Source organism: Suricata suricatta, chromosome 15, assembly GCF_006229205.1.
Source record: "Suricata suricatta isolate VVHF042 chromosome 15, meerkat_22Aug2017_6uvM2_HiC, whole genome shotgun sequence".
Lineage (NCBI taxonomy): Eukaryota > Metazoa > Chordata > Mammalia > Carnivora > Herpestidae > Suricata > Suricata suricatta.
In genome coordinates this window covers 15,300,885-15,326,481 of record NC_043714.1, presented here as the reverse complement: position 1 = coordinate 15,326,481, position 25,597 = coordinate 15,300,885, and the positions used below count along the sequence as shown (strand labels likewise).

Sequence of the window (25,597 nt, the reverse complement as noted above, 5' to 3'; positions counted from 1 at the left end):
GAGCAGGGGCCGGCGGCCGCGGCGGGGCGGGCGCCGCGCGGGGGCAGGGCGGGCGTATTCAATGGAAGTATGTTACCAGCTGCCGGTGCTGCCCCTGGACAGGCCGGTCCCCCAGCACGTCCTCAGCCGCCGAGGAGCCATCAGCTTCAGCTCCAGCTCCGCGCTCTTCGGCTGCCCCAATCCCCGGCAACTCTCACAGGTAATCGCCGCCGCTGCCACCGGGGGCCCACACTTGGGGGCTTCTCTCTTTTGTTTCCATCTTCCCACCCGGGTTCACCTCCGCGACACCCCCGGTCTCCTAGTCATTTACCCCAGACCCAGCATTGCCCATTGTTTGGGGATTTCTGCGCTGCCCCTCGATTCGAGAGCCTTTTCTTTTATACCCCGGCTTTACACTCTGAGTCTCCCGGCCTTCTCCGACCACCCCCTACTCCCAGCCCGGGTGGGCTTTAGGAGTCCTTCAGACCTTCCCCAGGCCCGCCCCCTTCCATGCTCCGCGGTTTAAGCTTTAGGAACGACTGTTTTCCTTCTTTACTCGAGGTCTGGACCTGGAAGTCGGGCCTCTGTAACCTTAGTTGTGGCCTTGGGCACACCTGTCCCCCCTCCCCCATACGCACACCTGTGCGGCGTTTGCGCCTCGCCTCCCCCCAGCTCCCGTGCGCCCCGTGGCGTTCGGATGGTCCTGTGGTTCTCCAAACAATAGGCCAATTCCTCCCCGCAGTCCCCAGCTCCTTCTATTCTGTGGATGGACTTTCAGTGCTTTGAAAGAAGAAAAGTATCGGGAGTGCTTCTCTGAAGCTTCGGTTTCTGCAAAGTTGATAGCCAGGAATCAGTTTTGTTTTTAATTTGGTAAGGAGATTTTAGGAGAGAAACTCCTAATGAGCACGCACAGGAAGACTTTGTTTTGAATGGTCCAGTACCAGTTGCTCCTGAGAATTTCGTTTTTTTTCTATGGTGATGCTGTTGACCCAACTCCTTAGTTTTGGCTGATTTTGATTGCCAGATTTATAATAGGAAAGACCAATTTTGTTTACATTTGAACTAAATGCCCTCCATTTCTGCTTTCAGAATGTTTAATGTTCATGATTAGTTTTAAATTCAGTTATTTTTATTTTTGCTATTAGTATTAGTATCTTTTATGGAGCATATTTTCTCTCTCCAATTGTAAGTATCTTGAGTCACGTCTGTATTTTTTTTTTAACTGGTAGTGTGTATAGTACCTGGTAGAGATTTTGCTTATGATAGGTGTGTCCAGTATTTGTCATTTGCTTCTTTGAGTGAATTGTAGAGAGAGCAAGAGACCGTTTGGATTTTTCTCTGAATTGTTTTTATTTAAAATCATTTATTTCATGGGACAAGATGGTATGCTGATGAGGTCAGAGTCAACTTTAATGGTTACTATAATAGTTTAAATAATACCACGTTATTTTGAAAGTTAGGTCTATGCTCTCTGCCTTTATAGTCCCGCTTAAAGCATTTTCAGGTTGTAAAATTAATGTTGGAGAAATGTTAATGCATTGCTGGAAAAGATTTTTAATGGTAGTAACTTTTTTCAGTTAGAAATATTATTTTACTGCCTCAGATTACAGGCTCTTAATGCCCATTTCCAGTTCCATCTACATAATAAAGATGACCAGTAATCATTTATAAAATTACAAAATACAGAAAAGTCACTTGTGCTCCCTGAGGAAAAACTGAACGAGCAAGGAGATTCCAAGAGCATTAAAACAAGTAAGGCTGACACCAGGGGTTTTTGCCAGTTGTCTTAATTAATCCTCAGAGACCAATGTTAAGCCCTACTCCTCTTTGACTCATTTCCTAGCCTTAGGTTTAATGGGTAATGGAATTTAAAAAATATAATTGTGGCAGATAAAGCAAATATTGTAGAGTCACACCATCTCTTACTCCTAAAACTTAAAATTTTTTTTCTACACCCCAAATGTAGGAACTTATGAAAATTTGGACAGAAAGTTTCTCGAATTAACACTTTTTTCAAATCATTGTTGCTCAACATTAAAATGAAGATAAACTACCGTGGGCTGAAATGGGTGTATTTATCATTCCCAAGACTTTTAGTATCATTTAATACTAAAGTGTATGTTGCTAGTGGTTTCTTTAATGCTAGACGGGAATGTGTAATAGGAAAAGGTATAAAATTTTGGAATGTTACTCAGAGCTCTATAAAGTAAATGGTTAGATCAAACCCTTGAATCTTCAGTTCCTAAGTCTAAAGCTGTAGAAATAGTAAAACAAAAAACACTGAGGTGGTTTTGTCGTTTCTTTTAATATTAAAAAAATACCTGCTTTTATTCAGTGCCCAAGAAGTTATTATTCTGAGTCTTTGCTATTTTAGAATATGTTCAAAACTAGCAGTCTTTTTAGTTCTTCATTTTCACCATAATACTGAAAACCATCTCGCAGTAGGTACTTAATACTTGTCGGATGAGTGAATAAATAAATGGAAGTATCTCTGACTGAACATCAGTTTTAAATATGAAAACAATGCAGGGACTTTTATCAAGATATAGCAGTAATTCATTTATCCAGAACTTGGTTTAGAACTCGTAACTGCAGACTTTAAGAGGTCCAGGAAATAACTAGAAAATGGAGCAACCAAAATGTGTATCAGAGGATCCTCTCAAAGCCTGTATCTTAGGCAAAATTCTGACAAACCTGTTTTGCAAGTAGTGGCAAATTTGAAGGGGGTTGGAGGTGGCTAGAGTCAGGTTCACACTGATACCAGCAAAAGTTGACAGCCGACCCACCAAAACTGGGGATCAGAAGGAAAACTCTTCAAACGCAGCAACTTTTAAAAAAGAACCCTGGAGACATACAGTTTAGGAGCTGGAGTGCTGTACAACACAACAGTTATCAGTCAAAATGATATATAATTGAATCTGTTTTTAAAAATTGAAAGATTCCCACTTAAAAAAGAACTCTTCAGGGGCACCTGGGTGGCACAGTCGGTTGATCGTCCAACTTCAGCTCAGATCATGATCTTTGGACCTGCATTGGGCTCTGTGCTGACAGCTCAGAGCCTGGAGCCTGCTTTAGATTCTTGTGTCTCCCTCTCTCTCTGCCCCTCCCCCCCACAATTAAACATTAAAAAAAAAAAAAAATATCCATGCCAAACAATATAAGTGTTGGTTTAAATGGATAAGAGCAAGTTATCTGAAAAATTCATTTCTTTGGAACAGCAACTCTCCCAAGAATGCTGAGTAAATGAAGCATTAACTTTTTGTTTTAAACCAGGACATGTACTACTTTCTTGAAGGTCAATATGAGTTTTTTTAATTACTTGAAAAAATCAGGATAATAAGAGAAGCTTGTTTTGCCATTTTGGGATATCTGTTGTTGATAGCTGAGGTTAAAGATTTATCTTGCAGAATAAAGTTCTTATTTAGAAAAAATATTGTGAGAGCAGAAATTGTCTTGTTCCCAGCTGTGTCCACGGGTGCTTTGCATAGCTAGGTGCTCAGTACGCACGGAGGTTGAGTTAGTGTATTGCTGGCGCCCCATAGCACTGCACCTGCAGTTATTTTAGTCAGATTTTGTAAGCACTGGAGATCAGTATTATTTGCATTAGAAATTTGTGGTCTAATTTTTAAAATTTATTATAAATCAATAGTATGTATTATTGTGGAACAAAGTATCTATTTCTTTGAAGGCATAATTATTTTTATAGCAGTTTTAAGTTCACGGCCCAATTGAGTGGAAGGCAAAGAGATATCCCATATGCTTTCTGACCTGGTGCATACATAGTCTCCCCCGTTATCAACATTCCCCGTTAGGATAGTACATTTGTTACAATTACTGAACCTACACTGCTGCATCATTACCACCCAGAGCCCATAGTTTGCACTGGTCATGGTGTCTTTTTTTAAATACAGAAACTATTCCACAGATATTTACTAAACATCTTCTGAGAATGAGGCTCCTTATGTTGAGTACTAAGAAAATGTAAATAGTAATTGAAAAACAAAATCTCTTGTGATGGGGCACCTAAGTGGCTCAGTCAGTAGAGCACCCAACTCTCGGTTTCAGCTCAGGTCATGATCTTACTGGTTTGTGGGTTCTAGCCCCACCTCCAGCTCCATGCTGCCCTGTGGAGATTGCTTGATATTCTTTCTCTCCCTCTCTCAGCCCTTCCTGCTCAATCTCTCTCTCATATAAAAGTAAACACTGTGAGCCTGCCATCTAACCAAGTTTTTCTTTGATGCATTGCATTCCTTATGCATAAACATTTTTCACTTATAGTCATAGTGTATATCTCTGTTGTCTTTAGCATTGTTCTTCGTATATGACAAATTATCAAGGTCTTTTATGTGTTGGAACAGTTCAAAGTCCTTTGGATAAAAGTTGGTTCTTTAAAGATGCTTGCAGGATTGTGGTAGGGAAAATAATATAGTATATATGATGGAATTTTTTATTGTAGTTACCAAGGTGTAATGAGACTATAGGAAGGTATACCTCAATTTCCTGTTATAAACACAGTAGTTGGGCTTAGGCCAAAGCCTGAAGAATAGTGGGTAAAAGGGTGCATGTAGGGGGAAGAGGATAGAGCGTGGTCCAGGTAGCTATATAGCTGTGTAGATCAGTAGTATCTAACAGTAGTAGTATCTAACATCAGTGATGATGGAAATTTTCTCTGTAGTATCCACTGTTATAGCCACTATCCATATATAGCTAGGTAAGTACTTGAAATGTGGTGTGTCTGAGAATCCGAATTGTAAATTGTTGTATTTAAGTAGCTGCATATGGGTAGTGGCTACTGTCAGAACACAGTATAGTTTTATATATACCTAATGAACATCAGTAGTGATGATGTGTTTGTCTATGAATAACATATTCTCTGAATGTTAGAGTTATTTCAGGTCTTGCTGTAGTACAGAAAACTTTAATACCTTCGCACATGTTTGTAAAGTCTTTAGAGTAGGATAATCAGGTTGGGTCAAGAGGGAAGAATATTTTTTGGTTTCCTAGAGTGCTTTATCCTTATTTAGTTAAGTGATTCTCTCTCTTTCATTATAATATTATAATGATTATAATATAAATTATGACATAGTCACTAAACATTTTATAAATATTTCATAAACATTTGTATAAATGTTTTGCTATGTCAGTAGATGAACTGTGGTATGCTAAGTTTGTTTCAGCTTGCAGGAAGCAAAAATATACTCTTTCTGAGGTGTTCTGTGGATTTGCATTTCTTTTGTCAAATTTCATTTGCATATCGTGCTTATTTGTAAGGACTGTTACATTTCTAATCTCAGTTTGTAAATGTGCATTATTTCAAATTACTGTTACCATAGTGTTGCCTCCTCTTCACAAAACAATACAGGGGTTAGTGGGAGCAGTTGGGGGGATATCCTGGGAGTGGTTCCGTTGTTGAGACCTTCCTCCCTGTCCATTCCCCAAACATTTGTTTTTGTTGGGCTCTTAGTTTCATTTTTCTGTTTTCAGAAATGTTTCATAGTTTGATTTAAATTTAATTACTATCATGTTCAGCTCTTCTGAAGTAATACGTATTTATGCTATACTTCAAATAATATGCTCAAACATAATGTAAATCTATAGTGTATTTGAAGTGTTGATCTGATTGAGGAGTAGGGTGTTCAAATTGCTAGTTTCTAAGTTGCCATGAGGAGCACGTTTAGTCTGCGGGATGCGATTTGAAGAGGTATTGGACAAGTTTGGGAAGAGAACTAAAGAAAGGAAGTAGACAAAGCTTAGCTTAATTTAGATTTTTGCCTGGGACTATTGATAGCCATTTCGTTGGACTAAGTATACTTAAGAAATTTATGTGATAAAGAACTCTAATCGTATACAGATATTGAAGGATTTAATTTTCTGTACTAAAGACTGTGTTTATATAAAGATCTAATTTTGTTAGAAGTTGTTGACTAAAGATCTTTAAAATCTGGGCATTCTTACATTCCCTTTCGCCACTCAAGAAAAGTTTGACAATTTTTAATCATCTAGTTTAGAAACAACTTAAAACTTCTTTATTGTACCTATTGTATTTCATGATTAATTTGAATTGAGAGGGAAAATTGAGTGTTTATTTTCTTCCTCAATTAAATAGCCTGTTCTTGACGAAATGTAACATAGATTTTGTTGATTTTTATATTGTTGTCATATGTGTCTTTCTAAAGGTTATTTACAAAATAAATGATACTTTTGTGTATTTGCATTCAGGTGTAGTATATGAGGAAAGAAAAAACCTACATTTGTGGATGAGTCTTTGAAGCTTGTAGAGCTTTGTTTTAGCCGCTGGCAGGCACCCTTCCTAATGGACCGGTGCCGGTGATCTTGTGGTTGAAGTTAGAAGTGTCTCCTGTATGGTTGTAGTTTTGCGTAGGAATTTTAGATGACTGCTCCATGCCTCCACCTGCTGGTAGGGAGGCCTCTTCATTTTCTGAAGATGATGGTGAGAGGGAGGAGAGGATGAAAGCAGGGCAGGGCAGATTTAGGGGAAGAGGATGAGCTGTTAATTGGTTAACAGCAAAGCCTCCTCTGTCATCTGCGTTTTGGGTAGACCAAGCTCTAGCTCAAGACCATGTAAAGTACTTGGCAAATGATGCTTAGTAGTCTTGCTTCAGTGGTAATTATTTGTTTCCATTTATTGAGTACCTCCTACATGCCAGATACTGTAATTAATATATTTAATTTTTACAAAAACTCTCTGAGGGGTGCCTGGGTGACTCAATCAGTTAAGTGTCCGACTTTGGCTCGGGTCATGATCTCATGGTTCGTGGTTTAGAGCCCCATGTTGGGCTCTGTGCTGACAGCTCAGAGACTGGAGCCTGTTTTTGGATTCTGTGTCTTCCTCTCTCTCTGACCCTCCCCTGCTCATGCTGTCTCTCTCTCTCAAAAATAAATAAAACAGGGGCGCCTGGGTGGCTCAGTCAGTTAAGCCTCCGGCTTCGGCTCAGGTCAGACCTCACGTTCGTGGGTTCGAGTCCCATGTCAGGCTCTGTGCTGACAGCTAGCTCAGAGCCTGGAGCCTGCTTCCGGTTCTGTGTCTCCTTCTCTCTCTGCCCCTCCCCCTTTCATGCTCTGTCTTCTCTCTGCCCCTCCCCCTTTCATGCTCTGTCTCTCTGTATCAAAAATAAATAAAACATTAAAAAATAAATAAATAAAACTAAATAATTAAAAAAAAAACTCTCTGAGGTAAATGATATTCCCATTTTTACTATTTTTTCCAAGGAGTAAACTGACCTTAGAGACATTACATTCCTTGCCCAAGGCATCACAAGTACTTCAAGAAAGGCCTGTCATGTTCCACACCCTTACTGTTAACCTGGCCTGCCTCCTTGGTAAAGGTAAGTGGAGTATAGTCTTTTACGTTTATGGATTATAGATTTTGTTGGCTCATGGATCTGGATAAGGAAAATACATTGGATGATTTGAAGTGGCTGTTTGAAGTGATAACCTTTACTTTGGTCTTTTCAAATTTACATCTGGATTTTGTTCTAGATGCTGCTTTCTAGGGGAATATGACTAAGTTAAATCATACTCAGAAGAGAGTTACCAAGATGGTGAGGTGATTTGAAAGCACATTGTTTGATATATGACTGAAGAAATTGGAGACATTAGCTTGGAGAAAGAAAGCCCCAGGATTTGGGCCAAAAGGATAGGGCTCGAGGAGCAGTTGGTGCGAGATGATAGAGCATTCCTGTCTTCCAGTATGTGAAGGCCTCCCATGCGAATGAGAAAAAGGAGAGGAGATTAGTGTAGATTTTGTTTGTTGTATGTTTTTGATTGCTATCCCTGTACCTACTTTGTGAGAGCTGTCAATAATACACAGAAGATACAAGCTTAAAGTTGTCACTTAGAGCAGGTAACACAACTAGGTAGTGGAAGTGGATTGAATCCTGGGTCATTCTGACCTGACCTTAAAGCCTATGCATTCTCTTCTGTTTCCTTTTACAACATGGGAAAAGGATGTTACTGAAGAGAGTAGCATGGGACCAATAGGTAAAAACAATAGGGAAATAGGGAGATTTTGTGTGTGATCACACTGATAAAAAAAAAATGCAAACTAAAAGAATGATACTGATTTTTGCTTAAGATTGACAAATTAAAAAAATAAGTGTATGACATGAAGATTACGCTATGCAGTACTAATATGATTATAAATTGTAAAATTGCTGAAAGGTAATTTAGCAGCTGAATAAAAAAATTAATACTTTTGGGAATCTATCCTCAGCAAATACCTAGAAATGCAGATAAAGATTGGTCTTCAAGGATATTAATCATATATTCATCACCGTGAAAAATTGGAAGCGATAAGAAATGTATAAATGATTAAAAAAATTATAATATTGTGAGTACCTAGTATTTTTTATTTCTATATTATGTAACCACAAAAATGCTTTGAAGAATTTAAAGGATATATAAGTAGTTTACAAATGATTGAATAAAAGTTAATATTTCTTACTTTTGCTATATTATGTATACACTAAAATACTTTGAAGAATATAAAGAATACATAATTACATGGGGAGTTGCCTATAACGTAATTAAGTGGAAAAAACCAAAACCAAACCAGGTATCAACAGTTTATCCCAATTTTGTTTAAAACTAAATCACAAAATATATACATATCTACACACCATGCATACTCACAAAAAGGGGGGGAAAAAGACAGATGTATCCCCAAATGCTAACTGACTCTGGATGTTAAATTTTAACCAATTTTTAACTTTTTGTTTAGGATTTTGTGTAATTTTACCATTGTTCTTTTTTTAGCATGAATCTTTTAAATCACAATAACCCTAGAAAAAGTGTAACAAGTTGTATTTGGACTCAGATTTCTGACAGAGGTGTCCCAGGAGAGAGCAGGCTCCTTCATGAGATTATAAATTGACAACAGCTTGAAAGATACCTGGATTAAGGATATTATCAAAGGATTGACTCTTCTGGTTCCTTTCAACTTCATGATTCTTTAATTTCTTTGAGTAACTCAATTATATGCATGACAGGTAATTTTGTGTAACTCTAAAAAGCATAAAGTAGTTTCATTCTCCATGGGAGATGTTGAGAAGTAAATTTAAGTGTAACTGTTTAAAAAAATAAAAGAAGCTGGAAGTATCCCAATTCCAGATTTCAAGTTATACCTCAAAGCTGTAGTAATCAAAGCAGTGTAGTACTGGCAGAAAAGTAGACACAGAACAATGGAACAGCTAGAAGCTCCAGAAATGAACTCTTGATTATATGGTCAATTAGTTGATGACAAACAAAACAAGAATATGGGGGAAAGACAGTCTCTTCAATAAATGGTGCTAGGAAAACTGGACAGCAATGTGTAAAAAAACGACACTGGACTACCTTTTAACATCACACACAAAAATAAACTCAAAATGAATTAAGGATCTAAATGTAAAACACCAAACCATAAAAAACCTTAGAAGAAAACACAGGCAGTAATATCTTTGACATTGGTCATAGCAACATTTTTCTAGATATGTCTCCTTAAAGCAAGGCAAACTAAAGCAAAAATAAACTGTTGGGACCACATCAAAATAAAAAGCTTTTGCACAGCAAAGGAAACCATCAGTAAAACAAAAAGGCAACCTATGGAATGGGAGAAGATAATTTGCTATCTCTAATCAGTTAATATGTAAAATATATAAAGAACTTTTACCACTCAGCACCAGAAAACAATCTGATTAAGAAATGGGCAGAGGACATAGACATTTTTCCAAAGAAGATCTATAGATGGCCAATAGACGTATGAAAAGGTGCTTAACATCACTCATCATCAGGGAAATGCAAATCAAAACCAATGAGAGATCACCATGCACCTGTCAGAATGGCTAAAATCAAAATGATAGCAAGTGTTGGAGAGGATGTGGAGAAAAAGAAATTTTTGTGCATGGTTGATGGGAACATAAATTGATGCAGCCACTGTGAAAACAGTATGGAGGTTCCTCAAAAACTTAAAAATAGAAATATCTAACAATTCCACTACTTGGCCCCAAAGAAAACAAAAACACTAATTTGGAAAGGTATACAGTGTATTGCAGCATTATTTACAATAACCAATTGGAAGTAACCTAAGCGTCTATCAGTTGATAAATGGATAAGGAAGACATACATGTATGTACACACTCGCACACACACAGGAATATTGCCATCTGAGGATGCCATCTGAGACAACATGGATGGACCTAGGATGTATAGTGCTAAGTGAAACAAATCAGAGAAAGATAAATACCATATGATTTCACTCATAACTGGAATATTTTTTTTAAATGAATAAACAAAAGGTAGACCTATAAATACAAAGAACAAACTGGTATTTGCCAGAGGGAGGGGTGTAGAGGGGTTGGGCAAAATGGATAAAAGGGAGTGGGAGATACAGGTTTCCAGTGATAGAATGAATAATTCATGGGAACAAAAGTCACAGCATAAGGAATGTAGTCAGTGATCTTGTAATAAGGATGCATGGGGGCAGATGGTAGCTACACCTGTGATGAGCACAGCATAATGTATAAACTTGTCAAATCTGTGCTGTGCACTTGAAACTGAGGTAACATTATATGTCAACTATACTAAAATAGTTATTGTTTTGACGAACTATTTGATGACAGCCTGTGAATTGACCTTAAACAATCACGTGGCACAAGGAATAGAGATCATTAGGAATTAAGTCTCAGGGATTGATTTGGTGAAGGAGGTAATTTAAAAAATTACCACTTTTTTAGTGTGGGAGACCAGGTAGATCATGGAGCTAGTAACAAAAATATAGATAGGAGGAGGAATCAGGTTTGTTTTGTTTGTTTGTTTGTGGGGGGTGGGGTGGCAGGGATGAGGAGATAATAAATTTACTTTGGATATGTTGAGTTCAAGTGTCTGGAGAGCTGGATGGTGGGGATGTCCAGTAGGCAATATCTTAGAAGAAGGTTCGGACGAATAGTATCTTCTGACTTACACTACTAGCGTGGTTTTTTTTTGTTTTGTCTTTTTTTGTTTTTTGCTCATATACCCCTTAAAAGAACAGAAAAACAAACAAAAAAACTATATACCTTCTCACATATCTAGAATTTCCCCCCTAAGTTTCAGTATTTGTAAATGATAGAATTTTTTGGTGTGTTACTTCAAACACAATTAAATACATTGTAAACACTTGATATATTCTATTGTCCATTTAAAATATATATATGAACAGGACGCCTAGGTGGCTCAGTTGGTTCAGCATCTGACTTCTGCTTAGGTTGTGATCTCACAGTCATGAGTTTGAGTCCTGCAATGGGTGAGCTCAAGCCTCGCTTCAGATGAGCCCTGCTTCCTCGCTCCTTCCCCCTCTCCCTCTCCCTGCCCCTCATGGGATTGTCTCTCTCTCTCTCTCTGCCACTCACTTGTGACTTCTCTCTCTCAAAAAAAAAAAATATATATATATAGGCAATATCTTAATTTAAAGTCAGAGTTTTTATATTCCTTATTTTTCTCTTTGCAGACATTTCTATTTTTCTATCATGACATCTTAATGTATTCTTTTATACTTGAGAGCATTTTACCAGTCACATGATCATACTTTTCTATAATAAGTAAATTCATTCATGAATTTAGTGAATGGGGAATAAAAAATGTTTTATATTGTCACCCAGTTCTGAGTTCTCTGCAAAAAGAATAATACTTAAAAACATTTAAAATTAACTGTGTCTGTAAGACCATATCAAATGTATTTGCCCTAAGTAAGCAATACAGTTACAGTTAGTAGACAATCAAAACAACATGTAAATTATAAAATTTTAAAAAGCATTAGAACAAAGTTTTTGGAAATAGATTCTTTTTTTAAATTATTTCATAAATATTTATAGTTTATCCATTTATAAATACCATTTAGAAAAGACGGTGTTTTGCATTACCTTTCTTTTTTACTTTAATAGTGAAAGTATTAAGAAATCTAATGAATTTAGTAGATGATTATAAAGCTTTATTTTAGCCATCTCACCCATTCTTCCAGGTTGACAGCAAAGTGATTGATAATCCAAATAATTTTTCAGGTAGTAACTGGATTTGATTTAATGTCTATATTCATGGATGTAAAAATTAGTGACCCCTTTAACTTGAAAAAATTGGATACCCAGTCTGTAGACTCATTAACTTCCTCACCACAGATATTTTGAACTCTCCACTTGGCTCTAAAGACATTGTTAGACACAAGCTCCACAGAAAGTTTCAGGAAGTATTGAGTGTTACGGTTTCCTTTATGAGGTAGTAGAGGGGGAGAGATGAAAGGGCAGAGGAGGTAAATTAAAACTCATATATTGGTTTAGCAGAATGGTTCTAGAAAATTGTGTATATGGAAGATGAGAGCTGAGAAATCCACTTCCTTAAAACTCTCCCTGCTTCTGTACTAAGGGTTATACATGTATGGCCCAGTTTGCAGACCACTGGTTTACTGTATTACACCTTGTTCTTGTTGCTGTATTTTACCATTTTCTACAGATATACAGAAATGATACTTCTCAGATCAACTGGTTTGTTTATTGCTCCTGATAGCAATAGGTACCTAAGTATGAAGATAGGTCTTCATTCTTGGCACTTTTGAAGTGGAATCAGAGTATCACTCCTTGAGAGGGACCCTGCAAGTCATTTTAAAGATTTGATGGTTGAGATTCAGAAAGATTAAGTGATTTCTCCAAGATCTGACAATTAGAAAGTAGAGAAGTTAGAGTTTTAAAAATTAGTTCTTCCCAACTTTGTTGCTTTTCTTAACTACATCCCCTGCTTCCTTGTAAAAGGATTGATCTTTACAATTTCCTTAAGTAGCAGTCTTTCTTTAATTAACATTAGTGAGTAGCAAAGCATCTACATATAGTCCAGTGGTTATTTGGACAAGTTAGAGTACAAACACACTCAATTTAAAATATATCTGAGTTACTTCTTAAAACATAATCAGAGATAAATTAAAACCATTATTGAAATTATAATGGGCCAGTTGGAAAGATTCCATTTTATTTGCTGAAATGAAATTTATGTAGAACAGGAAGGGTTTTTTTTTAATAAAGAAAGTTGTATTTCACCTATATTTCAGAAATTAGGAATAAAACTTTTTTACATTGAGGAATAAAATGATATTCTTGATATGTAAATTGTTCAGTGTATAGCCTTTTATATATGAAATGGGTGATGAAATTTTTCAATAATTTTTTACTTCATTTTACTTTTTCTTTGAATTCTTTATAGTTAGCATTTTAAGAAAATTTTAAGAAAAACTGAAGTTATTCCAAAAAGCAAATATTATTTTAAAGATTTTTTTTTTTAAAAAAAAGATCAGTTTTAGGTTCATGGTACAGTTAAGTGGAATGTGCAGAGATTTTCCGCATACTTCCAGCCCCAATACATGTATAGTTTTCCCCATAATGAACAGCCTCCCCACTAGACTGATAAATTTGTTATTATTGATGAACAGACATTGATATAATCATGCAAAGTCCATACTATACATTGGGGTGCACTCTTGGTGTTTTACATTTTATGAGTTTGGACAAGTATATAATTATATGTATCCATCATTAATACTATCTTACAGAGTATTATCAGTCTTTATAATCCTCTCTGCTCTACCTAATTATTCCTCCACGCCAGCCCCTAGCAACTACTGATATGTTATTCTCCCTAGTTTTGCCTTCTTCAGAATGTCATATAGTTGGATGCATACAGTCCTTAGCCTTTTCAAATTGGCTTCTTTCACTTCATGTGCATTTAAGGTTCGTCCATGTTCTTTTATGGCTCATTTCTTTTTAGCACTAAATAGTGTTATCTGGATATACCACCATTTATCCATTCACCTACAGAAGGACATCTTGGTTGCTTGGCACTTATGAGTGAAACTGCTACAAACCTACTATGCAAATTTTTGTGTGGACATAAATTTTCAACTTCTTTGGGTAGATACCAAAAGAATGTGATTATGGGGTCATATGGGTAAAGCATGTTTAGATTTGTAAGAAACCACCAAACTACCTTCCAACGTGGCTGTACCATATGGCATTCCCACCAGCAATGAATGACAATTCCTGTTACTCCACAACCTCACCAACATTTGGTGTTGTCAGTGTTTTGGATTAGCCATTCTAATAGATGTATAGTGGTATCTCATTTTAATTCATATTTTCCTGATGACATGGGATATGGAGCATCTTTCTATGCTTATTTGCCATCTGTATATCTTTGGTAAGGGGTCTGTTAAGGTCTTTGGCCCATCTTTTAATTAAATTGTTTTTATACTGTTGAGTTTTAAGAATTCTTTGTAGGGATGCCTGGGTGGTTCAGTCAGTTAAGCAACCAACTCTTGATTTCGACTCAGGTCATGATCTCATCATTCATGAGATCCAGCCCTGCGTTGGGCTTTGCTCTGACAGTGAGGGGATTGTCTGCTTGGGACTCTCTCTCCCTCTCTCTGTGCCTCTCCCATTGCTTGCTCTCTCAAAATAAACATTAAAAAAAAAAAGAGTTCTTGGTATATTTTGGATAACAGTCCTTTATCAGATGTGTTTTTTGCAAATATTTTCCCCATTCTATGGTATGTCTTCTCATTCTCCTGATTGTTTTTTGTAGAGCAGAAGTTTTAAATTTTATTTAATTCCAGGTTGGTTTTTTTTTTTTTTTTTACATTTTCTTCTAGGAGTTTTATAGTTTTATATTTATATTTAGGTCTGTGATCCATTTTTTGTTGATTTTTGTGAATGTCATAAGGTCTGTATTTAGACTCACTTTTTCATGTGGATGTCCAGTTGTTCCAGGACCATTGGTTGAAGAGACCATCTTTGCTTCAGACTATCTTTGTTCTACTGTCAAATATAGTTAGGTATATTTCTGTGGGTCTGTTTCTTGGTTTTCTGTTCTGTTTCATTGATCCATTTGTTCTTTCACTAATACCACACTGTCTTAATTACTGTAGTTTAAGAGGAAGTCTGGAAGTCCGGTAGGGTCAGTCTCCCAATTTTGTTTTTACTCTTCAGTATTGTGTTGGCTACTCTGGATCTTTTTGCCTTTTTATGTAAACTTTAGAATTAGTGTATTGATATCCACAAGATTGCTTACGGGATTTTGATTGGGATTGCATTGAAACTACAGATCGAGTTGGGAAGAACTGACATTTTGACAATATTGAATTTCTCATCAATGAACATGCAGTATTTCTCCATTTATTTAGTTCCTTGATTTTATTCATCTGAGTTTGTCATATTCCTCATATATATCTTGTACATATCTTGTTAGTTTTATACTTAAGTATTGCATTTTTGGGAGTGCTAGTATAAATGGTATTGTGTTGTCAATTTTCAAATTTCACTTGTTCATTGCTCTTAATCTTGCTATAATTGTTTATTAGTTCCAGGAGGTTCCCCCCCCCCCGCCACTCTTTCAGATTTTCTATATAGACAGTTATGTTATCTGTGAACAAAGAATAGTTTTATGTCATCTTTTCCAACCCACGCCATGTTTCCTTTTTTTTGGTCTTCTTACATTAGCTAGAATTTCCAGTGTAACGTTGAAAAGGAATGATGCAAGGAAACATCTTTGCCTTATACCTGAAGTATTCTTTGGACAGGGCAGTAGAAATAAGATCTATAGGACAAAATAAGACTACTCACTAGAATATTGGCAGAAGCCTCAAGCTCCAGGAAGAAATACATATGCAGGAAAACATGTTTCGCTTTGCTAGTAATAAAGAAAGGGCTGAATGAATAAATGAATGAATGAAAGAAGAAAAAAAGTCTTTTTGGTTAGGGGAAACATATTTTCATATTGACAAAGACTGATAAAACCCAGTGTTAGCAGGGTATGAGAAAATGGGTATTCTTCTCTGTGGAGCTGGGAGCATCATTTGATTCAGCTTTTGTGAAGGCCAGTATGTCTTTATAAATCAAAATTTTAAGTGTGAGTACTACCCTTTCTACAGTCCTGGAATTTGTCTGAAGGGGCAGTTGCAAAAATTTGCTAAAATATATATGCATAGGTTATTTTGGTAACAATTTGCAACATTGGAATGATGGATATTTAGATTCTTTCTGTGCTCATCAGTGTGGTGGTTGGTTACAATATGTTGTTTTAATTCAGCATGAAACTCTACCTAGTAAAATGATGCCATACATCCGTATTTGTCTTGGAAAAGTATATATTTCAATTTGAGGAAGATGCTAGCTGCAGAGTAGCATTTGTGTTAGCCTGTTTATGTAACTTTCTGCATAAGTCTTCTGATTTTTGTAAATAAAACCAGGAAGGATATTATGTATCATACATACAAGTATTCATACATACAAGTCTGATAGGTTGGTCAGCAAAATGTTAATAGTGGTTATCTTTGGGACTGGGACTTCTAATTTTTACTATCTTTGTACTCGTGAATTTTTTTAAACAAAAATATATCACTTTTGTAATATTGGAAATTAGTAAAGCTATTTTTTAAAAACTTATCATTAAGTGACCTATCATGTAGAAATAATGAAGAAATGTCTAGTTACCTAATAATTTAATGAGTATAAATAGATGGGTCAGAAGTAGGTTGTTCACTGGCACATTGTAGGTATTCAAATTGGTTTATTAAAATGGGAGTGTAGTGGTTTGATGTGTGGAGGAATACACTGCATTTTTAATGGGAAAATTAAGTAACTTTGGTGGCAGATAGTTTGCAAAAAGTATTTTGCTGAGAAGGTAAGCTTTCTGCTATAATTTAATTTATTTGAATATTTGAGGGTCTCTATATTAGCATAACATTTATAAAATATAAAAAGTCATCAAAAAAACTTATGGCCCAGAATCATAGAATATTAATGTTATAAGAGACTGCAGAAATCCGTTTCCTCACTATAGAGATGAGTAAACTGAAACCAGAAAGGTTTAAAGGGATACACAAAGGCAATGTAGAAATCTCTTCCCCTGAACATCCTGGTCTTGGCTACTCAGTTTTTGCTTGTGCATTTTTAGAACGAGAAGATTACCACTTAATAAGGCAATCCATGGTGTTAAATGGTGTAGTGGGCTGAATAGTGTCCACCAAAAACTCACGTCTACTTGGAGCCTCAGACTGTGGTCTTATTTAGAAAATGGATCTTTGCAGATATAATCAAAATGAGGTCATCTGGAATTAGGGCAGGCCCTAAGACCAATGACGGGTGTCTTTATAAGAGGAGAGGACACACAGAGACTCAGACACAAGGAAGACACACAAGGAAGGAGACCACCTGAAGATGGACTGGATACTGGAATGATGCAGTTTATAAGCCACGAATGTAAAGGATTGCTGGGATACACCAGAAACGCCTAAGAGGTGGGGGAGGATCCTTCCCTGAAGCCTTCAGAGGGAGCATGGCCCTTCCCTGCCAATGTTGATTTTGGACTTGGAGGCTCCAGAACTGAGAGAAAATATAATATATTTCTGTTGTTTTAAGCCATAAAGTGTGTGTTACTTCAGCAGCCCTACGAAATGAATACAAATGGCTTTGATTATTTTAAATGTATTTGTTCATTCAATCAGCAGATATTTACTGAGCACTTTTTATATGCCAGGTACTCTGCTAGGTGTGTCAAAGGTAAATAAAACACATTTCCTGCCTTGGTTCTTGGAGCTTGGTCCAGTAGGAAAAGAGCAGTGTGAATCTAGCATCGCAGCACACTGGATATGTGTTCTCATCAGGATGTATGTGAAGATTAGTGGCACAGTTGAGTTGGGAGAAGCAAAGCAGGTTTTAGAAAGACCTTGGTGCTTGGTTTGAAAGATGGAGCTGAAAACAGCCTCTGTGGTGATTCTGCCTGGTTCCGTCACTGCTAGTGCTCTCAGTCCTGCCCAGTTCAGGGCATGTTTGGCCTGCTGTGATAGCATCCTGTCACTAGAATTCTTTCTACACAGCTCTGTTGAAGTAATTTTTTAAATGTGGTCAGCTCATGTCACTGCTGAAACATCAGTGGGTTCTTTTCACAGTGAAAATAAATTCCAAACTCTATGGCCCCATGTAACCTGGTACCTGCCAACTTTTCAGTCCCCTCTTCTTTCACAGTGGTCTTCTTCCTGTGAATGTGCCCGGTTTGTTCCCATCTTTGACTTTGCTCTTGCTCTTCTCTGAGACTCAGGATCTTGCCCACTCTGTAGAGGAGTCTTCCCTGACAGCACCCCCCCCCGTCTGTCCTTTTACCTTGTTTTATTTGTGGCACACAACACTCAGTTCATTTGTCTGCCTCTGCCTGGCTTCCACCCCCACCTCGCTCCCCACCCTCCACCACAGACTGTGTGGTCAGGAAGCAGGGATCTTGTTTACCCTGCTCAGTGCTGTGTCCCTAGCATGCAACACACAGGAAGTGTTCAGTACAGAAGAAGGAAGAAAATTTACCCTTTTAGTCTCGTGTTGTCATGTCAGATCATGTGGCAGAATCACTGTCTTTGGGATGAATCTCAAATTGTATTCCTATAATTTCAGTTTATAGTCCCACCTACACCCTCCCCTTAAAATTCCACCTTCATCTCTATACTCTTTCTGAGCTGCCGCTGTGGTGTGGAGCTATCTTAATCTCTAAATTTATGTAATCTTATTTAAAAATTCACTGAGGTTTAGAAAAGTTGCCCAAAGTAACACAATGGTGAATGGTTTTTATGGAGTTTGAACTTAGGTCTTTGACTAGAGCTCCTGTCTGTTGTACGGGAGTGGGCTGCTGAGTGTTTTCTGGTGAAGGGGAGGTAAAAATTAAAAAAATGGAATAGGCGCCCTCTCCATTTTGAATGGAAGTAACAGACACGTCACATTTATTTCTTTAAGAAGAACTATTTGTTAAAAGGAATTCTAAAAAGAAACTTGAATTTCTTCTTTGGATTAAAGTTAATACATGCTTACTATTTAAAAAGTAGAATATACAAAAAATACAAAGAAAGGAAAGGAAACACCATCTATAATCCTGTCACCCAGCGATAAATAGTTAACATTTTAGAACATTTTCATACAATTGCTTTCTATGCAGAAATAAAATATCGTGGCGTCATTTTCATAGATAAGTCTTTCTCTAAATTTTGAAATCATTTCCTAATGTAATTACTAGATCAGCGCATGCTGTCAAATTTTTTTCCGGAAAGGTGATACCAGTTCATATTCCCTTGAGCAGCATATGAGGCCTTTTCATACCTTGCTGATATTTTTAGTTTCTATTTCTTGGATTTTTGTTGATACTAAACTTGTGTTAGATGTTTAGTATTAATTACCTACTATCTATTTTCTGTGACTTGTCTGTATCCATTGCCTATTTTTCTAGAGCTGAGAATGTGGAATTGGAGGAGGAAATTTTATGCTTAGAAAAGTATATTGAAAATGAATGTCTTGGGATTTTTTTGGATGTACTACCAAAGCATGCTCGCTGTTAAAAACTATCCACACACAATCTCTCCCTCAAGTAAATATTTTAGTTTAGTGATACTGGGGCACCTGAGCAGCTGAGCCAGTTGGGTGTCTGACTTGGGCTCAGGTCATGATCTCATAGTTTATGAGTTCCAGCCGCACTTCAGGCTCTGTGCTGACAGCTTGGAACCTAGAACCTGTTTCGAATTCTGTGTCTCCCTCTCTCTCTGCCTCACCCTTCCTCACACTTTATATCTCTCTCAGAAATATATGAACATTAAACAAATTTTTAAAAATTTAGTGATACTACCTCAAATTTTATATTAGTAAGTAAAATGAATGTAAGACCCATTTTACATAAGTTTTCTAAAATCTCAGTTTTTAAGGATAATTTCTATCTTACGTTTAAAAGGTTTTTTAGTGGTTTAAAATATTAACATAAAAGAGGACAATTGGAAGATAAAAGCAAAATGTGTATTACCTGATATGTGCAACCAACATTTTCATTTTTCCTTTGTTTCATAGTGAAAATAGTCCATTTTCAGGGAAAACCTTTCTGGAAGTGACTTAAAGGATTTGTGGTTGAACCCAGCTGATTTCTAGTTGAGAGGTAATTTTAATAATTGTCGAGGTTTCCACACTAATTTCCCCATTAGTGTTGTTTTTTACTTTGCTTTAGGATTCATGTGGTGGGCCATGAAAGAAAAACTATTGAAGATATAGAAGTAAGATTTTATTGTTTTGTATTTTATTTTTACTATTTTTTTAATGTTTTATTCTTGAGAGAGAGAGAGAGAAAATGAATTAGTGGGGGAGGGGCAGAGTGTGTGAGGGACACAGAATCTGAAGCAGGCTTCAGGCTCTGCTTGAATGGGGCTTGAACTCAGAAGCTTTGAGATCATGACCTGAGCTGAAGTTGGACACCCAACCGATTGAGCCACCCAACTTTTATTTGTGTTTATTTTTAATCTTATTTTCTTTTTCTTAAAAATTGTTAAATGCTTATTTATTTTTGAGAGACAGTGAGAGCCAGGGAGGGGCAGAGAGAGAGAGGGAGACGCACAATGTGAAACAGGCGGGGCTGGAACTCACAAGTCGTGATATCGGGACCTGAGCTGAAGTCAGACGCTCAACTGACGGAGCCCCCCAGGCGCCCCTAACCTTATTATTTTCAATCCTAATTTTATTTATGTTGCATAGAGTACATAAACGTAGATGTGTAGAATTCATAAATAAATGCATTACAAGTTTGGAGACCACTGCCTCAGAGCATCTGTTGATTGCTGTGAGTTCTTTTATACACACACACACACATACCATATATCAAATTTCAGAGGGTTCTTGGAGTCCATTTTCACCATGATACCCATTTAACACAAACCTTCCTTGTCTCCTGAGTCTACTTCGCTGCAGCTTTTTGTCCAGTGATTTGACTTTATTAACCAACTCTGATTTCAGTCCTTAAGGTTGCAGCCTAGGATTAACTGTCAGAACAGCCGGCCTTGGATGCTGATCTGTCCTGACTTCAGTTTGATTAGACTGTGATCTCCTTAGGATTGCACACTGTTTATTTAGCTGTGTTAAATGCAGTGCTTCATACAAAGTAGATATTCAGCAAATGTAAAAAGTACATTAGACCTTCATGAGGTCCTGTGACCCAGTCCTGGTGAGTCCAGCTTTCTGCTTTACTCACACTCCCACTTCTCTCCCCCTTCCCACAGTGCCGCTCCACGCCCTGCTGGGCAGGCTAGTCTGTTCCGTCTCAGATCCTCTTACATCATCTCAAGGTGGTCACTTTTAACTCTCTGATGACTAAAGGGTTTGTGGAGAGCCTCTTGAAGTGGCACTGGTGTTCACATCCCCTCGTATAAAGCTGATGAGGGACATGGTCAGAGTGAGGGGCTGGTTTCCAGCCTGTAAAGAACTTTGTAAAAGGTCTCTGGAATTCTGGGGCCTTGGCGGTGGAATAACCAGATGACTATAGGCAGCCCTTATCTTCAATACTGTGTGGGACGTAGTCCTAGGTCAACACACCCTTTCTGTTTTTAGGATAAAAGGATGGAACTAGAGAGTACTAACCAAAGAAACTGGTTGTAAAATTTTGCTTGTTAGAAACTGGGCTGGCTTGTTCAGGTGTAACTCCAGGGATATGCAATAGAAATACAGTGTGGCTGCATATGTAAATTAAAGTTTTCCTGGAGTCACATTTTAAACAATAAAATGAAACATGAGAAATTACTTTTAATATACTTAAGCAACTATATCCAAAATATTAATATGTAATCAGTATTAAACATGTTGATACATTTTTGTTTATTTTTGGAGAGCACATCCGGATTCTGACAAGCACTATTTCAAGTACTCTGTAGCTACAAGTGGCTAGTGACTCACTGAACAGTATAGCTCTAGAAGTAATGTTTTGTGGTACATCTTGTTAGAGGGGGTCAGGGCCGCTTCTTTTAAAATAATTAGATGTGTAGTTATATTTTGTACGGTTCTGTACATTTCCCTTGTTCGTACCTTAAATTTAATTATTAGGAGGCTTGGAAATCTCAAGATACTGTCTTAATTAGCTGCATTTTTGAAGAGGTTTTTTAGTTTCAAATAGAAGACAGCAAAGTTTTTAGCAGTTCTACTTTGCTTTCTTTGGGTTGGGCTGTTTCAATTTCTTGTTTCTTTGGGGGGGGAGGGAGGGACTTTAATCTTAAAAGCTATGCTTTTCATAGTGAAGCTGCTTTCATCCTTCTTCAGATATATTTTTAGTTTGAGGGAAGCTGTTGGGTGAGAAAAGGCATAGGCTTTTTGTTGGGTCAGTTTCCAGTATATCCCCTTGCATGGAAACTTTTTCTCTTAAGAAATACAAATATAAAAGATGAAGCAAAAAGTTTTTCTCTAAGTAGAAAAAGTTTATTTAGTTATATGGAGTCAGTCTTACTTAGCTGTCTCCTAACTGGTAGTGAATAGGTAGTTTTTCATTTATTAAAGAAAGAACCCAATGGCTGGATTGCTGACCAGGCACCAGGAATTTGAACGTTGGCCAGAGGATGTGTTTTATCCCAGTATGTAAGTGGATGGCATAAAGGTTCCTTAAATTTGTATGGATTTCAATATATTTAATTAACTACTTTAACTAAACAATCTCAACCTTTGAAACTATCAGAGTAATTTAAATAGCACTTTTGGTAGTTTGAAAAGAAATAATTATAATCCCACCATACCATTGTTATTTTTATGTACTTACCATGTTGACAACATGTTTTAAGGTAGCTGGGATGAGTCTGTATATTTGTATAGCCTTTTTGAATGTATTTCTTTTAAAAGCATGGATTTGTAATGTCATTTAGTAATATAACATTTTATTTTGTTGTGATATAAGAGCCTGGTGAAGTGATTCTGTTGCATGAAGTAATACAGGAGTCCGTTTGTGATGGTTGTCTGTGAGTTGCTGCGAACTCAAACTTAGGCCTTTGGGAGGGGGAAAGACCAGAAGTTTAGGGCCATTTACTCTGGAGTTGATGAGGAGGAAGTTGTGGTGTCTCTTCCACGCTGGTGGATTGGGGAGGACTTAGTCACAGGGCTCCATCTAGCTGTGGGGGAGGCACGACGGGAGAGCGGACGTTGTGGGAACATGCTGTCCACGGCTTTCTCTGTGTGTGGGGGGAGGTTCTTCTCGATGGGTTTATATAACTGGGATTACTGGTTCAAAACAGCATAAATATTTGAATAGAATTTTTATTTCTACATTACTTTTCTAAAGCAGTCATTTCAGTACTTTGGAGATTGACAAGAGGCCGATTGTATAAAACTTTCAAAAGCGTTATGCTGTTGAACTTCAAGTAAGAGCTATGGGAACCTGTGGCATTCTAGCTTGGGGCTACTCACTTTCCACTCCACTCTGACCCAGCTTGATTGGCATGGAGATTCTGCCAGCAAGAAGCAGGGCATAAAGACCTCAGTCTGAAGGGGGCTCAGCTCTTTAGAGTGGCAAGTGATGCCAGTGGCATTGCGTGTGATGAGAATTTTCAGAGGTGCGAGGGAGAGCCAGTGGCTCAGCTCGAGTAGCAGGGGCTTGCGGTACCACCTGAGGCACGCGTTCCTGGTGGAGGCTGCACGCACGCACGGAAAGACCTGGAAAGGCCCAGGGCGTTCACATGCTTTTGACTTGCCCTGAAGTTGCTTGCATTCATGCCCCTAGGAGACTTGAAAGGGCTCTATGGAAAGATAAACCTGGGTCACACTTGGAAAAAGACTGAACTACAAATGCGTTTCTCTTACCCACACACATACCCCATTGGCCAAGGGAGGAGCCTTAATCGCTTGAGGTATTTGAAATAAACTCTGTCTCATCACAAATTGACCCCTAAATGATGCAAAGGGGTAACCCCTAGGAATCCAGGCCTAAAAATAAAAATATATTTAAAATAAAACTGAACAGAGATATCAGTGACTGCATACCACAGGGAGACAGATTTTGCGTATTTATTACCCTAGGCATGATACTAAACAAAATGAAAGAAGTAAACAAAACAGCAACAGTACCTTTAAGTGGGAAAAGAATCAGAATCCTGAGTTGCTGTATTGTATAAAATCTCTAGGTTTAACAATCGCAACAAAATTATAAGCCATGTAAGGAACCAGTGAGGTGTGACTCTACGCAGGGAAAAAAAAGCAGTAGAAAAGAATAGTCTCCGAATGTCCCCAAATTTGGATTTAATAAAGACTTCAACAATTATAAATTTGTTACAAGAACTAAAGGAAACCATGTTTAAATGAAGGGAATTGTAACAACAGTTAGTCAACAAATTCAGGTTCTCCAGAAGGGTATAGAACTAATTAAAACAGTAACCAAAACAAGACAGAGCAAAAGCCATTCTTGATACGATGTCACGAGAGGGTGCTTCACCTCTGTGGCAGTCCTTCTCCAGACTCATAGTGAGTCTGATCACGAGAAAAGGCAAAGTGCAGCCCAGGATCATTCTGTAAGAGCACCTGATCAGTACTCTTAATCTGTCAGGGCTATGAAAAACAGGGAAAAACTGAGAAATTATTACAAATTAGGGGAAACCAAGGAGATATGACTGAGTGCAATGTGGTATCCTGTATTGGATTCTGGAACAGAAAAGGGAAAAAATAGTGGAAAAACTGGTAAAACCTGAATGAAGTCTGCAGTTTTGAGCCAGTGTTAATTTCATACCTTTGACAAATTGTACCAGCTTATGTAAGATATTAACGTTAGGGAAAGCTGGGTGAAGCTTATACAGGAACTCACTGTACTATCTTTGCAACTTTCCTGTAAATAAATCTAATTTATTCCAAAGTAAAAAGTTAAAAAATCAAATGGAAATTCTAGACTTGAAGAATACAATGCCTGAAATGAAAAATTCACTAGAGGGGTTCAGCCGTAGTCTTGAGGTGCCAAAAAAAGAATCAGCAATTTTAAAGGTAGACTAATAGATATGATTCAATCTGAAAGATGGAAAAGTAAAGAAAAAGGAACTGAGCCTCAGAGGTCTATGGAACACATCAGGCATACAACATATCTGTAATGGGAGCCCCAAATGGAGAGAGGGAGAGAGATGAGAGAGAGAGAGGTATAGAAAATAGCTTTTTGGAAACATTTCCAAATTTGATCAAAAACTTAATATATCCAGAAGTTCACTGAACTTTGGCAGGATAAATGCAAAGAGACTTGTGCCTAGAAACAGCCTAGCCAGTCTGTTAAAAGACAGACAAAATCCTGAAATCAGCAAGAGAAAAATAACTCGCAGCATACAGAGGAGCATCAGTGGGATTAATCCTTCTCATCAGAAACGCTGGAGGCTCTTAGAATGGGATGACATATCCAAAGTACTGAGAGAAAAATAAAAGTCTATGAATAATTGTATATTTAGCAAAACTATCTTTGAAAAATAAAGGTGAAATAAATACATTCATATGCAAGTTTGTAGCAAGCAGACTTACAAGAAATACTAAAAGAAGGAAGTGATACCAGATGGTAACTCAGATCCATAGGAAGAAAGGAAGACCCTAGAAATATAAATATGTAGGTTAATATAAAAACTTTAAGTACAATTTTTCTCATTTCTTAAGTTAAAAAAATACTTGAATTCTATCTCAAAACAAATTTAGTATCTATAACATTTCTTTCTCTCCACCCTCACGTGTTTTAGTGCATTCATCCGTATTGTAAACAAATTGTTCACAGCTGTTTGCCTTTTGGTCTATAGGATCTCAAAATTTTGAGTTTCAGAACTCCTTTC

The 25,597-nt window shown here is 37.3% G+C and overlaps 1 protein-coding gene across 3 annotated transcripts in view; it reads left to right on the top strand.

Annotated features, from left to right (window-relative positions):
* PDE7A (phosphodiesterase 7A) overlaps positions 1–25,597 on the top strand; it is a 114,860-nt gene that overhangs the window by 161 nt on the left and 89,102 nt on the right. For 2 of the 3 annotated variants that reach the window (XM_029923191.1, XM_029923190.1), the window contains exon 2: positions 7–199. In XM_029923191.1, the coding sequence (XP_029779051.1) occupies positions 62–199 (138 nt within the window). In that variant the 5' untranslated portion in view covers positions 7–61. Of the gene's footprint in view, positions 1–6; positions 200–7,216; positions 7,326–25,597 lie in introns of those variants that run through there. The other variant, XM_029923194.1, reaches the window with a different exon arrangement.